General features: G+C 45.1%; 2 protein-coding genes across 5 annotated transcripts in view; both read left to right on the forward strand.

The window, feature by feature from the left end:
• RIPOR2 (RHO family interacting cell polarization regulator 2) overlaps nt 1-5,626 on the forward strand; it is a 94,829-nt gene extending 89,203 nt beyond the window's left edge. For all 4 annotated transcript variants that reach the window (XM_081295127.1, XM_081295128.1, XM_081295129.1 and 1 more), the window contains 2 exons: nt 1,873-1,963; nt 3,779-5,626. In XM_081295127.1, coding sequence (XP_081151253.1) covers nt 1,873-1,963; nt 3,779-3,879 — 192 coding nt within the window. In that variant the 3' untranslated portion in view covers nt 3,880-5,626. The remainder of the gene's footprint in view (nt 1-1,872; nt 1,964-3,778) is intronic.
• An 8,227-nt stretch (nt 5,627-13,853) lies between these two features.
• Nucleotides 13,854-15,196, forward strand: ARMH2 (armadillo like helical domain containing 2; the record flags this gene model as incomplete). The annotated part of the gene is made up of 2 exons (XM_081296459.1): nt 13,854-14,121; nt 14,769-15,196. The coding sequence occupies 2 exons, from the start codon at nt 13,854-13,856 to the stop codon at nt 15,194-15,196; spliced, it is 696 nt and encodes a 231-aa protein (XP_081152585.1).
• Between the last annotated feature and the right edge of the window lie 4,860 nt (nt 15,197-20,056).

Raw genomic sequence — 20,056 nt, forward strand, 5'->3', positions numbered from 1 at the left:
CCATAGACTCAGCCGCGTGTTGTCTTCCAGGAGGTCACCCCAGGGTTTCCATCGCCATCTGCACTGATGACCCCCAGTACTTCCCTCCAGGTCCCTCCTGACTCTTACCCAGCTGGCTGTTAGATAGCTCTAGCAGGAAGTCACTCAAACTGCATCCACCCCACCACGGCTGGTCTCAGTGCCTTGGTGGGCCCTCTACCAGGCCCCTGGGAGCCGTGCCCAAAGCCCAGGAGTCAACAGTGACCCTGCCCCGCCTCCTCTCCCATCCATTCATCTGCCGTCCTGTGGACCCCAGCTCTGCCCTGTGCACTCTGCTCTATCCCTGCTGCAGTCACCTGTCTGCACTAGTCACCTACATGGGAGCCACCCTGCCTGCTGCAGCCTGAGCTTGCGTCAAGGCACCCTTGCCGTGACATTAGAAACATTGCAACAAAACACAGCTCTGCTCAAAGCTTCGCAGGGGCTTCTGCAATCTTAGATCTCAGACTTAGACCCAGATTAAGCCATGCATTTACGATTCAACCGGAAGCCCCTGATGTGGCTCAGAAGATTCTCCTTGAAGAGATACAGGCCTTCTCCAAACACCTCCATGGCCTCCTCTGGACTTGGACCTACCACAGTCTATTAGCCTTGCCTGGAGTCAGTTCCTTCTCCACACCCCAGGCACTCCCCAGCCCCAGGCACACATACCCACCCACCCCCACACTTGGCTACCTAGTCTCAGAGGCCACCTCCCCCAAGAGGTTGGCCTTCTTCAGCCTGAGGTGCTCTGCCCCAGCACCCTCACTCAGCCTGTCACTCACCACAAGTACTCGTGTGACAGTCTGTCTGTCCACTCAACTGCGGACTCTTTGGACCAGTACCATGTCTAGTTCATTGTAGAATCTCCCATGCTTTGTGACCTGTCTTTGTGACATGTGAGGCACTGGGTTCGATTCTCAGAACTGAATATAAATTAATAAAATAAAGGCCCATTGACAACTAAAAAATATTCTTAAAATAGTTATAAGCAATTTTTACCATAAAACACTCTGACAATCTAAAAATCAAGAGTACTCAGTAACTGCTTACAGAATAAGTAGAAGCTGGGTATGGTGGCACACGCCTATAATCCCAGTGGCTTGGGAGACTGAGATAGCAGAATCACAAGTTCAAAGCCAGCCTCAGCACCTGCAAGATGCTAAGCAACTCAGTGAGACCCTGTCTCTAAATAAATACAAAATAGGGCTGGGGATGTGGGCAAGTGGTCAAGTACCCCTGAGTTCAATCCCTGGTACCAAAAAAAAATAGAAGACATCCCATCACAAACTTTAATTCTCCTTCTTTATTTCAGTGCATAAACTGAATAAGAATTTTTTAAGTTTTATTTTTAATTGACAAAAAATAATTGTGCATGTTTATTGGGCACAATGGCTGTTTCAGTAATATATGCACAGGAATTCTTAGTGTCATTTGGAATCAATGGAATACGGCAGAAATGACTAGGAAAAATGGATTCTGTTCTGGAAAAGCAGGAGACTCGTGTTCCACTCTAGACCTGGAGTGCTCTGGGCAATAAGAAGTTTAGCTGGTCACCAGATTTTCCACAAGTACACGTCCTAGGCTCCCTCCCAGGGAGTCCCAGTGTAGTGGGTCTGGAGTAGCACCTAGGAATTGTACTCATGTGACAGTCTGTCCCTGAGGGTCCCTGAGGAGTCTGGCCCTGTCACTTGAGCTGCGCACACAGCAGCTGAGAGAGCTCACTAAATGATCCTGGCCATCCACTAAGTTTGGGGACCCCAAAGTAAGGTTTTCAAGTTCCCCACCGTGATAAACTGATGTGTCGTGGAGCCCCCGATTAAGTGCCAGAACACTAAACTATTTCCCCCATAGGCAACTGAAAGCATCAAAATGCTAGTGACCTTGTGTCAGTCTGACATGGAAGAAATCAGAAATGTGGCCTCAGAAACCCTCTTGTCTCTTGGTGAGTTGTTGTTTGTCTTTGTTTTGTTTTCCATAATTGCTTGCTTCTGATTTTCTCAAAGGAAGCTAAAAAGAAGAGTTTCATTCGCCCTATTTTAGCAATTTCCCCCACCTGCTGTCTACTGAGACCCATGGAGTATGGGAAAATCAGTATCCACCCCACACCCAGGCAACCCCTCACTTTCTCGGGATGCAGAGTGAAGATCATTCTCAGGAGCCAGGCTGTCTTGGTCTGTCAGTCCACATCCTATTTGGGATGAAGAACACAAATGCCGAACCATAAAGCAGAGGCTATAGAAATCCAGGTTGGGTTGCAGTGCAGGGTCAGGATGGGCAACCACCAAAAGGCAGTGATTGACCAAGATACCAGAGGTGCCTCCTACATATCGTGGCCTGGTGCTGGCTCCCAGGTCCACCTCAGTTGCCCTCTGGCCCTGACACCAAAGAAAAGAGCTGATGTCTTTATTCTGGGATACCCAGAGAGCCCTGTTCCCTTCCCTTTACTCCACGAGGTTCCTGTTGAACATGTTTCATGATTTTATTCTTTGGGGTGGTCCTGAGAGGGGGAGAAAGCCTTTCTTAATGCTGCATAAAAATGTATGAATCAGGGACTGGGGTGATGGCTCAGTGGCAGAAGGTTTGCCTAACACAGGTGAGGCACTGAGTTCGATTCTCAGAACTGAATATAAATTAATAAAATAAAGGCCCATTGACAACTAAAAAATATTTTTAAAATAGTTATAAACAATTTTACCATAAAAACACTCTAAAAATCTAAAAGCTATACTCTGAAATTCTCCAAACATAATCCAGTCCCTAAAAACAACTGGAAAAAAAAAGAAAAAAATTGCCCTAGTTTGACTATAGTATGTTAATCATGGGAAGGAGAATCTCGTGTCATTCATAACCACCGTGAAAACCCCATTCACTGTTAGACCTCTTTCTTACAGTTACAGGGTTAAAAAAATAACCAAAAAACCATTTCGCTATTGGATATATCATTTATTGCTCAGAAAGCTTAGCCAGCATGTTTGTTTAAAGAATAAAATAGTTGCTGGGTGCGGCAGTGCACACCTGTAATCCTAGCGGCTCAGGAAGCTGAGGCAGGATGGCAAGTTCAAAGCCAGCCTCAGCAAAAACGAGGCACTAAGCAATCCAGTGAGATCCTGTCTCTAAATAAAATACAAAATAGGGATGTAGATGTGGCTTAGTGGTCAAGTGCCCTGGTACCAAACAAAAAGCAAGAATAAAATAGTTATTCCTAATGACTGTTTTAGGTATAGAAAGTATTTAACGCTCTAAAATGTACCCAGGGAGTTATTAGTTTATCCCTTTTGTTCTGAAATAACCATGAAGGTAAAAAGTGAAAGGTGGAAGTGTAAACTGGCCAGCCATGCTCTCCACCATACCCACATGCTCTCCACTGTGAGCTAAGCAAGGGTCCCTGAAGCCTGTCACCTGAGCTGCACACACAGCAGCATCTCCAAGAATGACCATCACTCCTGGTTCCTTCCACTCTTTACGTGCCGCCCACACCAGCCCTAGGCCCTGGCCACCCCAGGTCAGGTCTCAACACTGGCTGTACACCCCAGGGAAGCCTAATGCACACGTGCCAGGGTCCACCCCAAAGAGTTGCTTCCTTTGGTCCAACATGCATTTTGCATGGGGGTTTCCAAAAACCTGAGTTTGATCCTCAGCATTGGGGGGGGTGGGGCAAGAAAAACCCCTAACAACCCGTCCCTAAACGGTGATATTAATTTTCTTTGAATGATGAGTAAAAAGTCTCAGTGGTGTTCATGTTCACTGTCCCACCCAGGAGAAGACGGGCGGCTGGCCTATGAACAGCTGGACAAATTTCCGCGAGACGGTGTGAAAGTTGGAGGTCGTCATGGAGCTGAGGTGGCCACGGCCTTTTAGCCACGGGTCACACTGCCTGGCCACGGTCCCGACTTCTGGCTCCTTCCACCCGGTGTCCAGGACCTGAAGACCTCCTGCAATGTGAGGGGAGTCTCAGTCTGGTTTCACAGCCCCTCGGCTTTTCCTTTGGCCACAAAAACAGGGCTGTGCAGAACTCTGACCGCGTCATCAACCGTGACTGGCAATATCAGGAAGAGTCCGTCTTGTCTTAATAAGTGGGGATTTTAAAACAGCCATCTTTGTACTTTTTTGGAATTTCAATAAGCTTGAAATTGTCATGCGATATTTCTATAAATATCATCTGCTTTGCAGTTTTTCTCTGTGGTGTTCTCAGGGTTGAGTGGTCCTTTAGCTACCTAATTTTACTTTAAATACAAGCACACAAAAAAATAATTTCTCCAAACAATGCTTGCCTGAAGAATGTGGCAAAATGACCCATTGTAAGAGTCTAATTTTTATATTTTACTTTTTTAAGCTCTGTGTTTCTTTTGTCCATCCTAAAAATTCCCAAATCGTGTTCTCATTATAATTAAAAGATAACTAAATCACTAAGAACTACCTTAGTAAGATTATACCCATATGCTCAAAACCCAAAAACTCATTAAGCCTTTTTTATTTGTTTTTTGTTTTTTGGATTTTTTTTTAGTGGGACTGAACCCAGGGCCATTTGGGGTTCATCCCAGAGCTACATCCCCAGCCATTTAATTTTTTTTTATATTGAGACAGGGTCTCACTGAGTTGCCCAGGCTGGCCTCAAACTTGTGATCCTCCTGCCTCAGCCTCCTAAATTGCTGGGACTACAGGCATACACCACCATGCCCAACAGATTTTTTTCCTAACAAGAGCCATTTTTTTTTTAAATAATACTCTTACCATATAGGTATTTTGCTGCTAAGACAAATCAAAACCAAAAGTCATGGATTTGAAAAGCTGTGATGCTCTTTCAAGGTGGAAGAATGTGGAATCCTTAATGGGTTAGGACCATAGGGACACTAAAAGTCATTCCTGCTTCTGTAAAAATCACGTGAAATTAGGAAGAAGGACTCCCTAAAGGATCGCAAGTGCCCCTAGAAAAGTCCTCACCACTAGGTAGGACCCCCGCCAAGCAGCTACAGTAGCATCAGGCTTCAGGAGGCCCCCCAGGGAGTCAGGGCCTTTCAGCCGCTGTTCCTGAATGACTTTCCTCCCTGTGAAGGGGGACAGGAGGGGTAGCCAAGGTATCAGAACAACATTGTGAGTGCGACTTAAACTGGATGTCAGCAGTATTCTGGACATGCTTGTACGAAATCTCACTTGGATGTCATTTTAAGTATTCACATGTTAGCAAGACTTTTAAAAAAGAATTTATTTCCTTTTAAAGTGAAACTTGTTTGCCAGGCTTCGGGCAAAATCGCTCTTTTAACTGTGAAGTTATAATGTACATATTTGTATATTTATAAATATTATGTATGCATATGTCCTTCATTTTAAAGACTCATTGTACAGTCTGTAGTTAGTGTGCATAGTCTATAGTCCACCTTAAATGGTTGAAATGGTTCTTTCTATAGGAAGTCAAGTCTCACATGTTACAGGGTTTCTTTGTTTTGGGTTTTTACATTTTTATTTTTTTGGATATTGCATGAGTGATCAATTCCACATCTTTTGTATTCACGTCTGCATTTTATTTTTGGTTAGGGGGTGCTTTTAGTTTGGTGGCATTTGTATTCATCACCCAATCATGTAAGTTAAAATAAAAGTTATTTTGTAATTACTAGTCTCTGGTCAGTACAGAGTCTGAGATGATTTCTCACATGCCCTTCCTCAGCTGTATCCACTACACACTGCACCTCATTCTCAACCCTCTTCTTATCTTGCTTTTCTTCACCTATATAAATAGGGAAAGTAACTTGATAAGAATTCTGAGATGTCCTAAATTGAGTTTCGGCGAATGGAAGGAGGGGAGAGAGGAGAAGGCCCTTTTAAATCAGAACTTCAAGCTCAGTCAAGTGCTCCACATCCCTTTCTATTTGCTGAAGGTCAACCTCCAAGGCCACGTTGCATTCTGCTCTGGGAACCAACCAACCAGGAAGCAGCAACAACTCCTCTCCATAGACTAACCTCCTATCCATGACTGCCTAGTTCCCGGGGTCCTGCCCTCCTGTCGGAATGGTCACAGTAGAGCCCGTGTAAATGATTTATGTTACTTCTCCCAAAATGTTGTTATAAATTCCGCTGGTCCCTGAGGTCTGGTGGGCATTTTGCAATTGCTGTCTGACCTGTTGCAGAGGCTTAGGAATGTGTCCCACTGGTCCAGCCCCTTTGGTTACCATCGATACAGCTCAACAAACCCTATTTTCAGAGACCCGTACCTCAAAACTTTGACTTACAAAGTAGCCCCAGATTCGTCATAAGGCTGGTTGGGGTGTGGGCGCTCTGTGTCAGGGTCACAGTGTCTCTGACCACAGACGAGCAACTCGAGGGCAGAGGGAGCCTTCATTCATGACTGCTCCATCACAAACCACCTGCAGCAGCATCACAAGGGGCCTGACGTTCACCTCTGGAATGTTCACCAAATACCATTCACAGCTGCACTGAGTCAGGTTTATTGCTACACTGTTGACCTGCATTGCCTCAGTTACTTGACAAAGTCATCAAGTAAGATGGCAAAACTGAACGCAGCAAAAGGTAGCAGCTCTTCTTAGTAGATGAGAGAAACAACTTAAGTAGACAAGATCATTTTTTACCTCTGACGTTTTCCTGGAGAGAGTACTGGTTATTAAACAAATCATAGCTTTTGATTTTGAGAAGGTTCTAAGTGCACCTGGGCAGCTTTTTGGTCTGGACCTAGATGTCCTCCACAGGTTCATGTGCTAACAGCCTGGTCCCAGTCTGTGGCACATCAAGAGGTAGCAGAGCAATTAGCCGGTGGGCCCAGGTCACTGGGGAAGGGGCTGCCCTTGAAGGAGATATTGGGACCCAAGCACCTTACTCTGTCTCTGCTTCCTGGTCACCACGAGGTGACCAGCTTTGCTCTACCACACTTTTCCCATGATGATGCTCTTTCCAAAAGTAAAGGAGCCAACTCACCATGGACTGATACCTCTGCAACTATACGTCAAACTAAATCTCTCCTTTTAAATTGTTCACCTCAGGGTATCTTGTTATAGCAATGAAAACTTAGCTAGCACAGGAAATTGGTACCGAGAAGTGGGGTCATGGCTGTGACTATACCTAAATGTGTGGTTCAGAGCCTTTGGAACTGGTTTGTGGGATGAATTTGGAAACGTTTGAAGAGGGGAGCTAGAGAAGGTCTGGGATGCTGTGAGCCCTTCCGATGGGCTCAGAAGACCACAACACTGATAGGAATGCAGACGATAAATGCTGTGTTCTTGAAGTTTCAGATGGAATAAGGGCTCTATTGGGAACGGGACTAGCGGCCATTTGTGCTATGTTCTGACAAGAAGACTTATCCACATTGTCCATTCCCTGAGTCTTTGTGGGAGGCTGCGTTTAAAGGTGTGGACTAATTAATCTGGCAGAGGAATTTTTTTTTTTTTTAAGAGAGAGACAGAGAGGGAGAAAGAGAACTTTAATATTTTATTTTTCTTAGTTTTCGGCGGACACAACATCTTTGTTGGTATGTGGTGCTGAGGATCAAACCCGGGCCGCACGCATGCCAGGTGAGCGCGCTACCGCTTGAGCCACATCCCCAGCCCCCTGGCAGAGGAAATTTCAAGGCAGCACAGCATTCAGGCAGTGGCATGGGCGTTGCTGGATTCCTTTTTTATTTTATTTTTAAATTTGTTTTAATTAGCTATACATGACAGTAGAATGCATTTATGCACTTTGATATATCATACATAGATGGGGTATAATTTCTCATTTTTCTGAGCGTACATATTGCAGAATCATATTGGTCATGCAGTCACATATATACAGAAGATAATAATGTCTGTTTCATCCTCTATGTTTCCTATCCCCACATCCTCTCCCATCCCCTCTCTTCACTCCCCTCTATCTAATCTAAGGTAACTATTCTTCCCTAGTGCCCACCCCTCTCTTATTGTGAATTGGCATCCGCATATCAGAGAAAACATTTGGCCTTTGGTTTGGGAGATTGGCTCATTTCATTTAGCATGATATTGTCCAACTTTGTCCACTTACCAGCCAATGCCATCATTCCATTCTGGACATGTCCAATATTCTAGTCATGTGTGTATGAAATCTCACTTGGATGTCATTTTAAGTATTTATATGTTAGCAAGACTTTTAAAAAGAATTTATTTCCTTTTAAAGTGAAAGTTCTTTGCCAAATTGTGGTGTTCTCAGGGCTGAGTGGTCCTTTAGTGGTCAACTCTGGGAGTGTTCACCAAATATCATTTACTGCTTTTACTGAGTCAAGCGTTCCCCTAGAGGTTTATTGCTACACTGTATTCTGTTGCTACACTCTATCCCTTTGAGAATACTGTGTATATTGCTACATTATATTTCATTGACTATATATATATATATATATATATATATATATATACACACACACACACCACATTTTCTTTATCCATTCATCTATTGAGGGACACCTAGGTTGGTTCCATAGTCTAGCTATTGTGAATTGAGCTGCTATAAACATTGATGTGGCTGTGTCACTGTAGTATGCTGATTTTAAGTCCTTTGGGTATAGACTGAGGAGTGGGATAGCTGGCTCAAATGGTGCTTCCATTCCAAGTTTTCTGAAGAATCTCCATACTGTTTTCCATAGTAGTTGCACCAATTTGGTTATTTTAGCCAAATTTACTGTGAGAATTAGGAACAAAAAGCATATCATAGAAATTTGAAAAACTTGCAGTTTGTCAAGAAAAGGAACTTACTTAAAACCACTGCAGGGAGGGCATGGTTTCTAAAAAGATCAGAGGCATTAAAAAGAGGCCAAGTAATCTGCACTGAGAGACCAGGAAAGATGGTTTGAGGTCATCTCAGAAAGTGGCAAGGCCGTGGCATGTTGTAAAAGTAATCTCTTTCAAAGACTTTCCCTTGAGAAGAGAGCCCCAGGGTGCCCTGCTTGCACAAGGCCACCTAAAAATCATTTTCCTGGGATTCATTTCTCCATGTTCTGCTGTCAAAGTCCTCAGTAGCCACTGTTAAAGTGGGCCTCGCTCCTGCTCCAGCCAGTGGTGGACTGTGGCATCATCCACATAACACTGGTCCTTCACACATGCAGAAGGCAAGGGTGGGGTCATGGAGTCTTCCACCAAGATTTAAGAGAAAGGATAGGCAATACAGGGCAGCATCCAAGGGCTGCAAATAGCCTGTGAGAGGGCAATGCGTGAAGCTGTGTGTGCAGCCAAGCTGCAATGGAATCCCTGGGAAGTTGGAGATGTCAGGAGCCTGGAATGCCTGCCACGGGAAGGTGCAGGCGATAAGCAGAGTCAGCTCAACAGAGAGGCCATGTAGGCTGCTGCCAGCAAGGCCACTGGGTGGGCTGCCCAAGCCCAACGGAGCTAACCTCATGCCAACATGCTCCCCAGATACTGAGTGCAGGACTAGAGCATTCAGTGTTTGCCCAGCTGGGATTCAGTCTTGCTTGACTCCAATCCCTCCTTTCTCTGCTCCTCTTCCTCCTTTTTGGAATGTGTATCTTGTGCCATTGTATCTTGGAGTAATGTAACTTGCTCTTTCAATTTTTATACGGTTTCTCAGCAAGATTTGCCTTGAGTCTCAAAGGAAACTTTGAACGTGGACTTTCTGGCAGTGCTGAACTGTTACGACTGTGGAGGCTCTTAGAGGTGGACGCGGTTCATCCTGCATTGTGGGATGAATATGAGCTAGTGGGGGTCAGAGGCAGAGTGTTAGAGTTTGGATCTTAAATGTCCCCCCAGTGCTTATTACCAGAGTTCCCAACAAACCAGGTCCTTCCACTTGCCACAAAAACGAAACAGAAAAGGTGGTAGTGAAAAGAACTTTAATCAATATGGTTAGTGTGGCTTAGAGATGAGGTATCCCCCCAAAGCTCATGTGTGGGACAATGCAAGAATTTTCAGAGGTGAAATGATTATAGTATGAGATAAAACTTAATCAGTGGGTCAATCCACATCAGTTACCACCCAGTTAATCCACATCAATGGTAACCGTAGGCAGATAGTGTTTGGCTGGAGGAGAGAAGTCACTGGGGGTGGGTGTGCCTTTGGGATATACATTTTGTCCCTGGTGAGGGGAGCTCTCTCTGCTTCCTGGCCACCATGTCTTGAGCTGCTTTCTTCTGCCACATCCTTCTGCCATGATGGTCTGCCTCACCTTGGGCCCAGAGCTATGGAGTCAATGGACTGAACCTCTGAAACTGCGAGCCAAAATAAAGTTTTCCTCCTCTAAGTTGTTCTTGTTGGGTGCCACCCCCGACCAGCAGCTAAACTAAGGGTTGCTTGAGTGGATTTCCAAAGGTATCAAATAAAACACAGACACACACTTTACCTTTAATTCAAGGCCCAGGACGGCTCCTGTGCCCTCGGCCTCAAGCCCCCCAAACGGGAGAGCAAGGAATGTCACGAGAGGCTGTTGGGAGAGAGTGGTATTTTATCCAGGGGACTCTCATTCTTTAGAAATTTCCAACCAGTAAAGATCAAGAGGGGTGGGGTAGGATGGCACACCCATGCATGAAGACACATTTGGCAACATCTCTACAACTTTCAAGATCGGGGCCACCGGCTATAGCCACTTTGAAGTGGCCAGATCATGGGAAGTGACCGACAGAGCCTCACCAATCAGGAAAGGAAAATGCTGGTCACATGACGTGGTGACAGTCCTGGACAGTTGGGTCTTTTGGTCCAAACAATGCAAAACTGACTAAAACACTGGCCACATTGGAAAGGCAAAGTGAAACCAAGTGTCCCAGCCCTGTCTTCAGGGTGTTGACGGGAGCTTTAGGTTTAACAGATGAAGAATTGGGGCCGAGGGTGAGAAGCATGCCTCATTACACAGTCTTGGTCAAATTGGCCTTGGTTGATGATCCTCTCAGTGCTGGTTGTGTGACGAGAGGTGGCTCCAGAGTTCTTTATCACTTGAAGGGGACAGTATCCACTTGGCAGTCAAGATGTTCATCCATCAGGCCTGTGATCCTGGACGTGGGGATGGCTGGAGACCTCAGGATCCCAGGGGAATAAGATGGGTCTGATGAGCTCAGGGCTGTAACCTTACATTATTAGTGTCTAGATGAGTGTGCCTTAAATGACCAACATGGCTACGTGCAGAGCTGAGCAGGGCCCCGGCACGAGGTTTAAGGTCATAAAAGATTCAGGGACAAGATGAAGGCAGAGATGCTGAGCTTAATCCTGCTTTCAGCTCCCTGTGGGGCATTTGTGGGCTGAAGTAGGCCCTGCTTCTACAAGGGCAGCCTTTCTGAGTCCCCACTGAGGCTCCTGGACTGAAGGCCCACCTCCAGCTTATGCTATTGGGAGGTGGTGGGGCCTTCAGGAGGTGGCCTGGTGGAAGGAAGTGGGTCACCGGGGGCCTTCCTCTCTGCTTTGCTCCCCCTGCCATTCGTTGAGCAGCCCTGCTCCACCAGGCCCTTGCGAGCTAGCAGGAGGCTCTGCCTGGCCACAGCCGGAACAAGGGAGCCAGCTGACGGGACCGAAAACCTCGGTAGTTGTTCATCTCAGTTTTTGTCACAGAAAACAAACAGGCCAAGGTGATTAGCTGGGTGTGGTCAGAGCACACCTGTAGTACCAACGGCTCAGGAGCCTGAGGAAGGAGGATCTCAAGTTCAAGGCCAGCCTCAGCAACTCAGGGGCACTCTGGGATGTAGCTCAGTGGATGCCACAAATTCAATTCCCACTACCACGAATAAAATAAAGGCAGGGGAAGATGAGGTCAAAGACCCCAACCACACAGGGTTGCCCGCGAGGAATGACTGGAGGAGTAATGGGGTGAGTCGTGCTGGTTATTTTAATTGGAGAGAACATTCCCAACAGAAGCACAAGTGCTCAGATCATGTTGGTGTTCTGAGTTTCCCAGTAACGTTTTTAAAACATCAGAGACCAGGGGAAGGATATTTTATTTAATCTAATGTATCTGAAATATTTCAAAATGTAACCAACATAAAAACTACTAATGAGATATTTTTCATCTTTTTATACTAATTATTGAAATCCAGTGTGCATTTTACACTTGGAGCACTTCTCCACTCAGACTAGTCACGTTCAGATGCTCAATGGTCACGTGTAGCTGTGGCCACCGTCCTGGACGACACAAGTCCACGTGCCCCCAGGTGTCCCATGGTATCCTCTATGGTGCGCACACAGCACACTATCCCGAAGAGTTACACGGATACCACCCCAGGGGGCACACATTTGATCAGTGGTCACGCTCTCGGGTTCTTTCAACCTAGAAGAGAGCAACGTTCTCTAAGCCGTTTTAAAAACTTTCACATATTAATACATTTGAAGTAAACAGGAAGATCCATTTTGTAGATAGAATGTCTCAAGTTTGGGATGTTTTGAAATAGAGCCCAAGAATTTGACGATAAGTTGAAAATGACCGTGAGACGGATGGGAGCCAAGAATGAGTCCACCAGGTTCGACTGAGCCACAGGAGGGATGGAGTGCCATCCTCCAGGAAGAGGCTCTGAGAAGCCAGGAAAGCTAAGAGAACCGGGAACTCTGTTTCAGACATGACGAGTTTGCAAAGTTTTTGACATCCAAATGGAAATATCAAGTTGGTGACTGAACATGAATCTGAAGCTCAGATGAAAATTTCTATTCAAAACAAAATTGGAGACAGGGTGGGTTGTATGCTTCTGCAGTCCCAACTACTCAGGAGGCTGAGGCAGGAGGATTGCTTGAGTCCAGGAGTTGAGGCCAGTCTGGGCAACAATAGCAAGACCCCATCTCAAAAAAATAAATAAATAAACAAACAGCAATAACAAAAACACGGAGACTCGGGAGTCTTCAGCATACACTGGTATATCTCACGTAAGAAATGTAGTTAGAAAAAGAAGAAGAAGAATCCCAGGACTGAGCCTTAGAACACTCCAATATTTAGAGGTCATAAAAATAGCCAGGGGAACCAGCAAAGGAAACAGAAAGTGGCCAGTAAAAGAAAAAAACAAGACAGCATGTCTCAGAAGCTGGGTGAAAAGGGTTCCCAGGATAACCAAATGCTGATGCTGAGGACAGAGAATTGGGTTCAGCAGAGTAAAGGTCTTCGTCAGAGCCTTTTTGGGCAACATCAGGGGAGTCCTAGCTAAATCCTGTTTGCAGACCATCCAAGAGACAATGGAAAACTTGAGATGGCGTGAGGCGGGCAATTCTTTGAAGAATGTGCTGTAAAGAGGAGCCAAGCAAGCCCTATGCAGTCACTGCAGGAGGCTGTGTATGAGGTCAAGAGCTTTATTTTTGTAATGAGAAAAAAAAAGGTCAGCCTGTTTTTGATGAATCAAAGGACCAGTTGAGATGGAAAAATCACTCAGAATCTCTGTGGGGAGGCAGAGGTTGGTAGAAATCTGCACAACAGAGAGGGCATCCATCCATGGGACTGGGAGGAGTCGGATGTTTGGCATAGGTGCAGCCAGGCAGGGAATGTGCCGGGAGTTCCAGGAGTACTCTTTTAAATAGGATGAGTCTACGATGCAGACAAGACCCTGTTAGTGACAAAGAGCAGAGTGGGTGCAATGCTGTGAGTCAACAATGGGAGAGAGCAGACCTGTGGAATAGCCAGACCTCAGCAGGGTGTTCCAGGTGGGCTCTGCACTCCTGAAGGTGCAAGGGCAGGGGGTCTAGCCTGCGTCTGGGGACCAAAGTCAAGCCAGGTTTGGGGCCTCAGAGAAGGGAAGTAGACCTGGTCTCGTTACCCTGGGTCGGCCCTCAAGGCCCCCGAGGAAATCCTGTGTGCTGCCTCCTCGGACGGCACGTTCCATTCTAAGGCGTTGCCCGGTGACGGCTGGAGTTCTTGACTATTAGCTCCCCTCAGGCTGGTGGGGCACTGGGCACTGCTGGCCCTTCTGCAGGATGACCAAGAAACAGTTTTTCTGCACACGAATTTGGGTTCGGATGCACCATTATTTTGTGAGGCTGTGTCAGCGCCTCCGAAAATTCTGGAAGGTCACTATCAAGGGTTATTTTGCTGAGGAGGAGGAAGAAGTTCACATGTCTTCAGCTGAGAGTATTTTTCACAAAGAAAAAATGCTGGCACTTGGCAACATCTTGAAGAATCAGCTTCTACCCTTTGAAGAGAGAGCCCAGGCTGCCCAGAAAATTGGGCTGCTGGCTTTCACAGGTATGATTTAAATGGCTGCGAAAGAGGCGTCTTACAGTCTTCTTGTTTGTGAGAACACTGTCATTTGGTGACTTCTTCAGTAATAGCCAGGAATCGTGGCGCACACCTGTAAGCCCAGCGGCGCAGGAGGTTCAAAGCCAGTCTCAGCAACTTATCGAGATGCTGAGCAATTAGCAAGACCCTGTCTTTAAATTAAAAAAAAAAAATCAAAAATGGCTGAGGATGTGCTGAGTGGTTAAGTGTCCTGGGTTCCATCCCTGGCACCAAAAAAAAAAAAAAAAAAATTAAAACAAATTTTTTAAAAAAGTAACATTTCCTTTGATAGAATTATTAGGGTTTTTCTGGTTTTGCTTTGTTTTTTGTCTTTGAACCACTATAGTGAGAACTAATTATTTTCTCCTTAGTGATCTCTATCAGTGGATTCAGTGGGGCATGGTGGCACACACACCTATAATCCCAGCAACTCAAAAAAAAAAAAAAAAAGAAAGAAAGAAAAAACCCCCCAAAACTCGTGAGAACCCTTCTCCTCCCAGTCAGCTCCCAGCTTTGTTGCGTTGTGGTGGTTTCTCTTTGCTCCAATGTGAAACTAAGACTCCAGCATGTTAGTAGCTAAAACCCTTATGCAAATGCAAATACTTGTTTTACAGGTGGACCAGCAGCTGGGAGATTTGCAGCTGAGTACATGAAAGAAATAGCTAACTTGTTGCAAAATGAGGAGGTGTCACCAAAGGTGAAGGTTCTGCTGCTCCAGAGCGTGGCATGTTGGTGCTACTTAAACCCTGTCAGCCAGAGAAAAGCCAGACACCTGAAATTTATTCCCATTCTCACTCAGTTTTTGGAACACCATCTTCAGTCTACGGTCAAAAGTGAAATCAATAGTGACCTCCTTGTTAAATTTTGGACGTGTTATGCTCTGTCTGTCATGACGTGCAATAACTTAGCATTCATGAAGGAGCTTAAAGACTACAATAGTCTAAGATGTAATTTGCAACTGTTGGCTACAGAGAATTGGTCTGGATGGCCTGAGAATTTTGCAGAAGTGCTGTATTTCCTAATAGGTTTTCACAGGAATTGATTTCTCTAAACTCAGTTCCATGGTGCAGTATCTGTGCCACTGTACTACCCTGGAAACCTTAATAAAAGTCGATACATTATTCTTCAGCATTGTCTTTTGTAGTTACCCAGTTCTACATAAATTTTTATACTATTAGTTAAACATATTGATGAAACTTCAGAAAAGGAAATACTGCTTAAAACGATCAGCCTTGGGCTGGGGATGTGGCTCAAGCGGTAGCGCGCCCACCTCGCATGCATGCGGCCCGGGTTCGATCCTCAGCACCACATACCAACAAAGATGTTGTGTCCGCCGAGAACTAAAAAATAAATATTAAAAATTCTCTCTCTCTCTCTCTCTCTCTCTCTCTCTCTCTCTCTCTCTCTCTCTCCCTCCCTCCCTCCCTCCTCTCTCACTCTCTCTTTAAAAAAAAAATGATCAGCCTTGTAGATCGGGCTCTTTGAGCTTGTGCATGAGTGTCCCCTCTCTCATTAGGAAATAAAGATGTTAAAATGCGAAGTTGGATATGATGGGGAGTATACAGTTAGAAAAGTGTAAAGCTGGATACAATCTTTGTCATCTATTAAGCAAAGGCCTGTGGTAGCCAATGTCCACCATTAAATCATGAAACTTTACCTTCTTCTACAACAATTTGAAGCTGATTAAGAGCATAAATTCATAACTGATTTCTCTCTGAGGGGAAAAAAATGATGCTGGGTTGTCATAATACTAGGTGTTCTGTGGTAATAAATTTATTGGAAGTAAAAAAATACCCCTTAAAAATTAAATGAGAAACATTGGTTATGTATGTAATAGGAACAGTGGTTTATTGGAGGGTCTTAGATGACATTAAGGGCTGGGGGAGCGGTTTCACAGTGAGCCCATGCACAAGGCCCTGGGTTCCATTTCCAGCCCTACAAATGAAAGATGACACTAAGCAAAAGCACCCACACTACCAAATCCTCACCCGCCGTGCCCTGTAGGGGGCACTGTGGCCTGCTGGGTCCTTTCAGGCCGTTGCAATACAGGGTTTTCAGATGCAGTGTTTTGGGCTGGGGTGGTTTTCTGGCTACCAGAGTGGATCTTGCTGCACAGAAGGCCTCTGAAAGTGTGGAGAACTGAGAGGCCTTCAACTCCTTTGGCAGGCCGCTGGGTTCTGTCAAGAGCGATATCAGACACCCACAGGCAACCAAACTTAGGGCGACTCCAGGCTTCTTAGAAAGATGTTCACTCGCCCTAGTCTATGTAAAAAACACCAGCCTCATCAAATGTTATCACAAAAAAATATTATGGCTGGAAATATAGTTCAGTGGTAGAATACGTACTTAGAATTTGGAAGGTCCTGGATTAATCTAGCACAACCAAAAACATATATATATACACACATGCATATATACACATTTAGTGTGCCTACTTGTTTTTCCACAATACCTGCCTGTAGTTTAACTTGCAGCTCTCGTGGGTTGAAGTAAGTACTGCCAGACTGAGCTGTGCTACAGTGTTGGGCGTCCATCTTTGATGGGTTATAAAAAACCTCACTTGAACTTACAGGAGGAAGGCTGGGAGGGAGGTGAAGCTCATCATTTGGAGGATGTCCCAGGAAACTTTCTGCTGTCCTCTGCTATGCAGCGAGTGTTTTTGCCCTTTATGGATTTTGTGAATTGTGTACAGCATGTTTCTCAAGCTTGAATTCAGATCACAGAAGTAGACTAAGGGTTGAAAATCAAAAGTTCGACTCAGAGACTGGATCACTGTCAAGAGTCACTTTTAACGCTTTTGAAATGTTTATTTTCTCAAAGTAATACACAGCTTAAGAAGTCAAATGCAAGGCCTCTAGAGTAAGACAGTCCCCTCCTCATGCACACGTCCAAAGGTAACCGTTTGAATTCCTTCACTTGATTCTTCTCTATTTACCTCCATAGTTCTAAATAATCCACACACATGGCTAATTCTTTGCTTTTCAATTTTAGGCATTCTTTTTACTTCAGAGGACAGAGGAGAACGTAACACTCCCCTCGCCTACCTCCACTTTTCCCCTTCCTCTCAGTATAATCCACACAATGGTGGTTACTTCACTGTTTCCTGGCTGTCACATGGTGTAGTGTGACTACATTTCATTCCTTGCACAATCGTGTTCCCTGGAGCTGCTTCCCACTTTCAGTTTCTGGACACCTGTCCCTGAGTCGCTCCCACTTGCCTGTTTAATCCCCCTCCACACTCCTGTACAACACACGGGGAATTCTCAGTCCTTTTCTTTTCCTTTTTGCAGTACTGGGGGTTGAACCCAGGAGCACACTTCACCTCTAAGCCACATCCGCAGTCTATTTTTTTTTGTTGTTGTTGTTCTGAGACAGTTGCTGAGGCTGCCCTGGAACTTGCAGACTTCCTGTCTCAGCCTCCCAAGTCACTGGAGTGACAGGTGTGGCCTGCTGTGTTGGGAGACCAACCTTGTATGTGACTAAGTTAACTCCCCTGCTGGGCGATGTGGCGTCAGCCACCCATGCTGCTAGACTGTCCCGTTCTTCTAGGGTTCGAGGGACTGTGTCTTCCTACAGCCCCATGGCTGGAGCTATGCTCACCTGTTCCTATGTAATATAACCCCTCGCCCTGTTAAGATAGAATCTTCCATGGAAGTGCCTTGTGTGTGTCCCCTTCTCTTACTATATGCCCTTGGGTGTGGCCTACCTGGGTGTCAGTCAACCTGCTCACAGTGGACATCATGAAGATAGACTTAGCCCCCTGAAACCTGACCCTTGCCTCATTTGAATAGCTTCTCCTCAATAAAAGGGGTCAGCACACGCTCTCCCTCTCTCTCCGCAGACCCTTAAGGTCAGAGGAGCCATCACAGCGACCCCAATGAAAAGGTATTTGTCTCTCTTGTGTGGTTATTTTGACAGTTAGCCCAGTTTACCTGAGTCTTTTAGTCACGAAAACAGAAACCCGGCACTGCTGATTTCTTTTTTCTTTTAAAGAGAGATGAGAGAGAGAGAGAGAGAGAGAGAGAGAGAGAGAGAGAGAGAGAGAGAGAGAGAGAGAATTTTAATATTTATTTTTTAGTTTTCGGCAGACACATCTTTGCTTTTATGTGGTGCTGAGGATTGAACCCGGGCCGCACGCATGCCAGGCGAGCGCGCTACCGCTTGAGCCACATCCCCAGCCCCTGCTGGTTTCTTTTTGAAGTCAGCCCCCCATTACAGAGTCCAGCACCCTCTACCACAGATCTAGTTGGCCACACAGCTACAAATATTACTTCCAGGAACCCCACCACTCCTCCAATGTTGGATCCTGTTTCCTGTACACTCTCTTGTCTTCCCATGGCTCATTCTCATGTTAGAATTTGCAGATTTTCCAGTACTTCCCTAAGGTTGAATGGGAGGTAGAAGTTTTGGGAACTTATTGCCCAATCTTCACTTGATGGATAATTTCACTTTAGTCTGTGTCTGAATCAAGAGGAGCAGAAGAAAATAGCAATGCAGCCCTCACACTCTGCAGGAAGAAGGGGAACACTGAGGTGAAGATACCGAGTTTATGCTTCCCCAAGTCACCAATCAGGTGAGTCTCTCCATGCTACTGAAACCAGGAGTGTCACAGCTACCGAGCTCCCTACTCCTGAAAGAAAACATTAGATATGGAACAGCATATGTGCCTTCAACAAAAAATGCAAAAACTAGTGAGAGAAAAAAAAGCTGCTGTCTTTCCAAACATTGTCAGTCTACAAGGTTACATATAACCCCTTTTCAGTCCTTTTTAACACACAGTAGCCTTCCATACAGATATTCAATTTGTCCTGCTGCTTCTGAGTATCCCACTATACAACTGGGGTATATAACCACTCCAATAGTGATGGAAATTGAGTTTTTTTCTAGTCTTTGGTAGTTCCAAATTGTAATGAATAACCTAAAATGTCATTCACCTTAGTGTATCTGCAGAATACATTTCTAGAAATGAAATTGCCTACCAATTCTTATGTTTTGTTTTATTCTGTTCCCTGCAGTGTTACTTTTTTTTTTTTTCATGTGTTGGCTCCAGGTTTTCAATATGGGATTGTCTTTTATGGTTTCTAGTCATTTTAATGGGTTTAAGTTGAAAACCAACAGCTGTGCCCCACTGACACGTTTAACCAGACTGCTGAAGTTCTGTATTCTGACAAAGCTCCGGGAAGCTCAGGCCAACATCTTATGTAGAGTGACTCAGAGGGCTGCCTAGCCATAATATTTTATTCAAATTCCTTTTTTGGTCTCTGGTACTCCTTTAAGATGAATAATTCAGAGTTGGGCCCTGAAGCATTTTTATGCTAAGCCTTGAATTTAAAAACCATTGGCCAAAACCTTTGCAAATTCTCTGCTTTCCTTTCAAAATTCATGTCTCCCCAGCATTCGGCTTTTCCCAGAAGGAATTTTACTTGGGAGGTGACCTCAGGAACTAGCATTGAGAGGGAGAGGCCGATAGAAAATGTTACCAATAAAGTTACCCGGCTGGGATGTAGCTCAGTGGCAAAGCGTCTGCCTTGCATTTGCAACTCCCAGTTCCAAAAAAGACAAAAAAAAAAAAAAAAGAACCACCCCCCCCCAAAAAAAAAAAATAGAAAGTTACCACTACAGGGAAGTGCAATGCTTGATCCTGCTGGGGAACTATTCTGGTCCATGTGCCACACACACACCTCAGTCATCCCACAGAGGACACTGCAGCACAGGTATTTAAACACACCCATTTGTTGTTGATCTATTAGGAAAACCCAACACTCAACCCAGGCATCTTCAAAGGAGTTTTCTAGACAAAGCTGAAAGGGCCTTAAGGCAGTAGACATTGCTTTGGGGCTCACTAGGTTCCATTTTTCCTGTTAACATTTCCAATTTCATCTTGTCCATGGTGCAGAATCTT

Source organism: Spermophilus citellus (assembly GCF_964194105.1).
Source record: "Spermophilus citellus genome assembly, chromosome: 5".
NCBI lineage: Eukaryota > Metazoa > Chordata > Mammalia > Rodentia > Sciuridae > Spermophilus > Spermophilus citellus.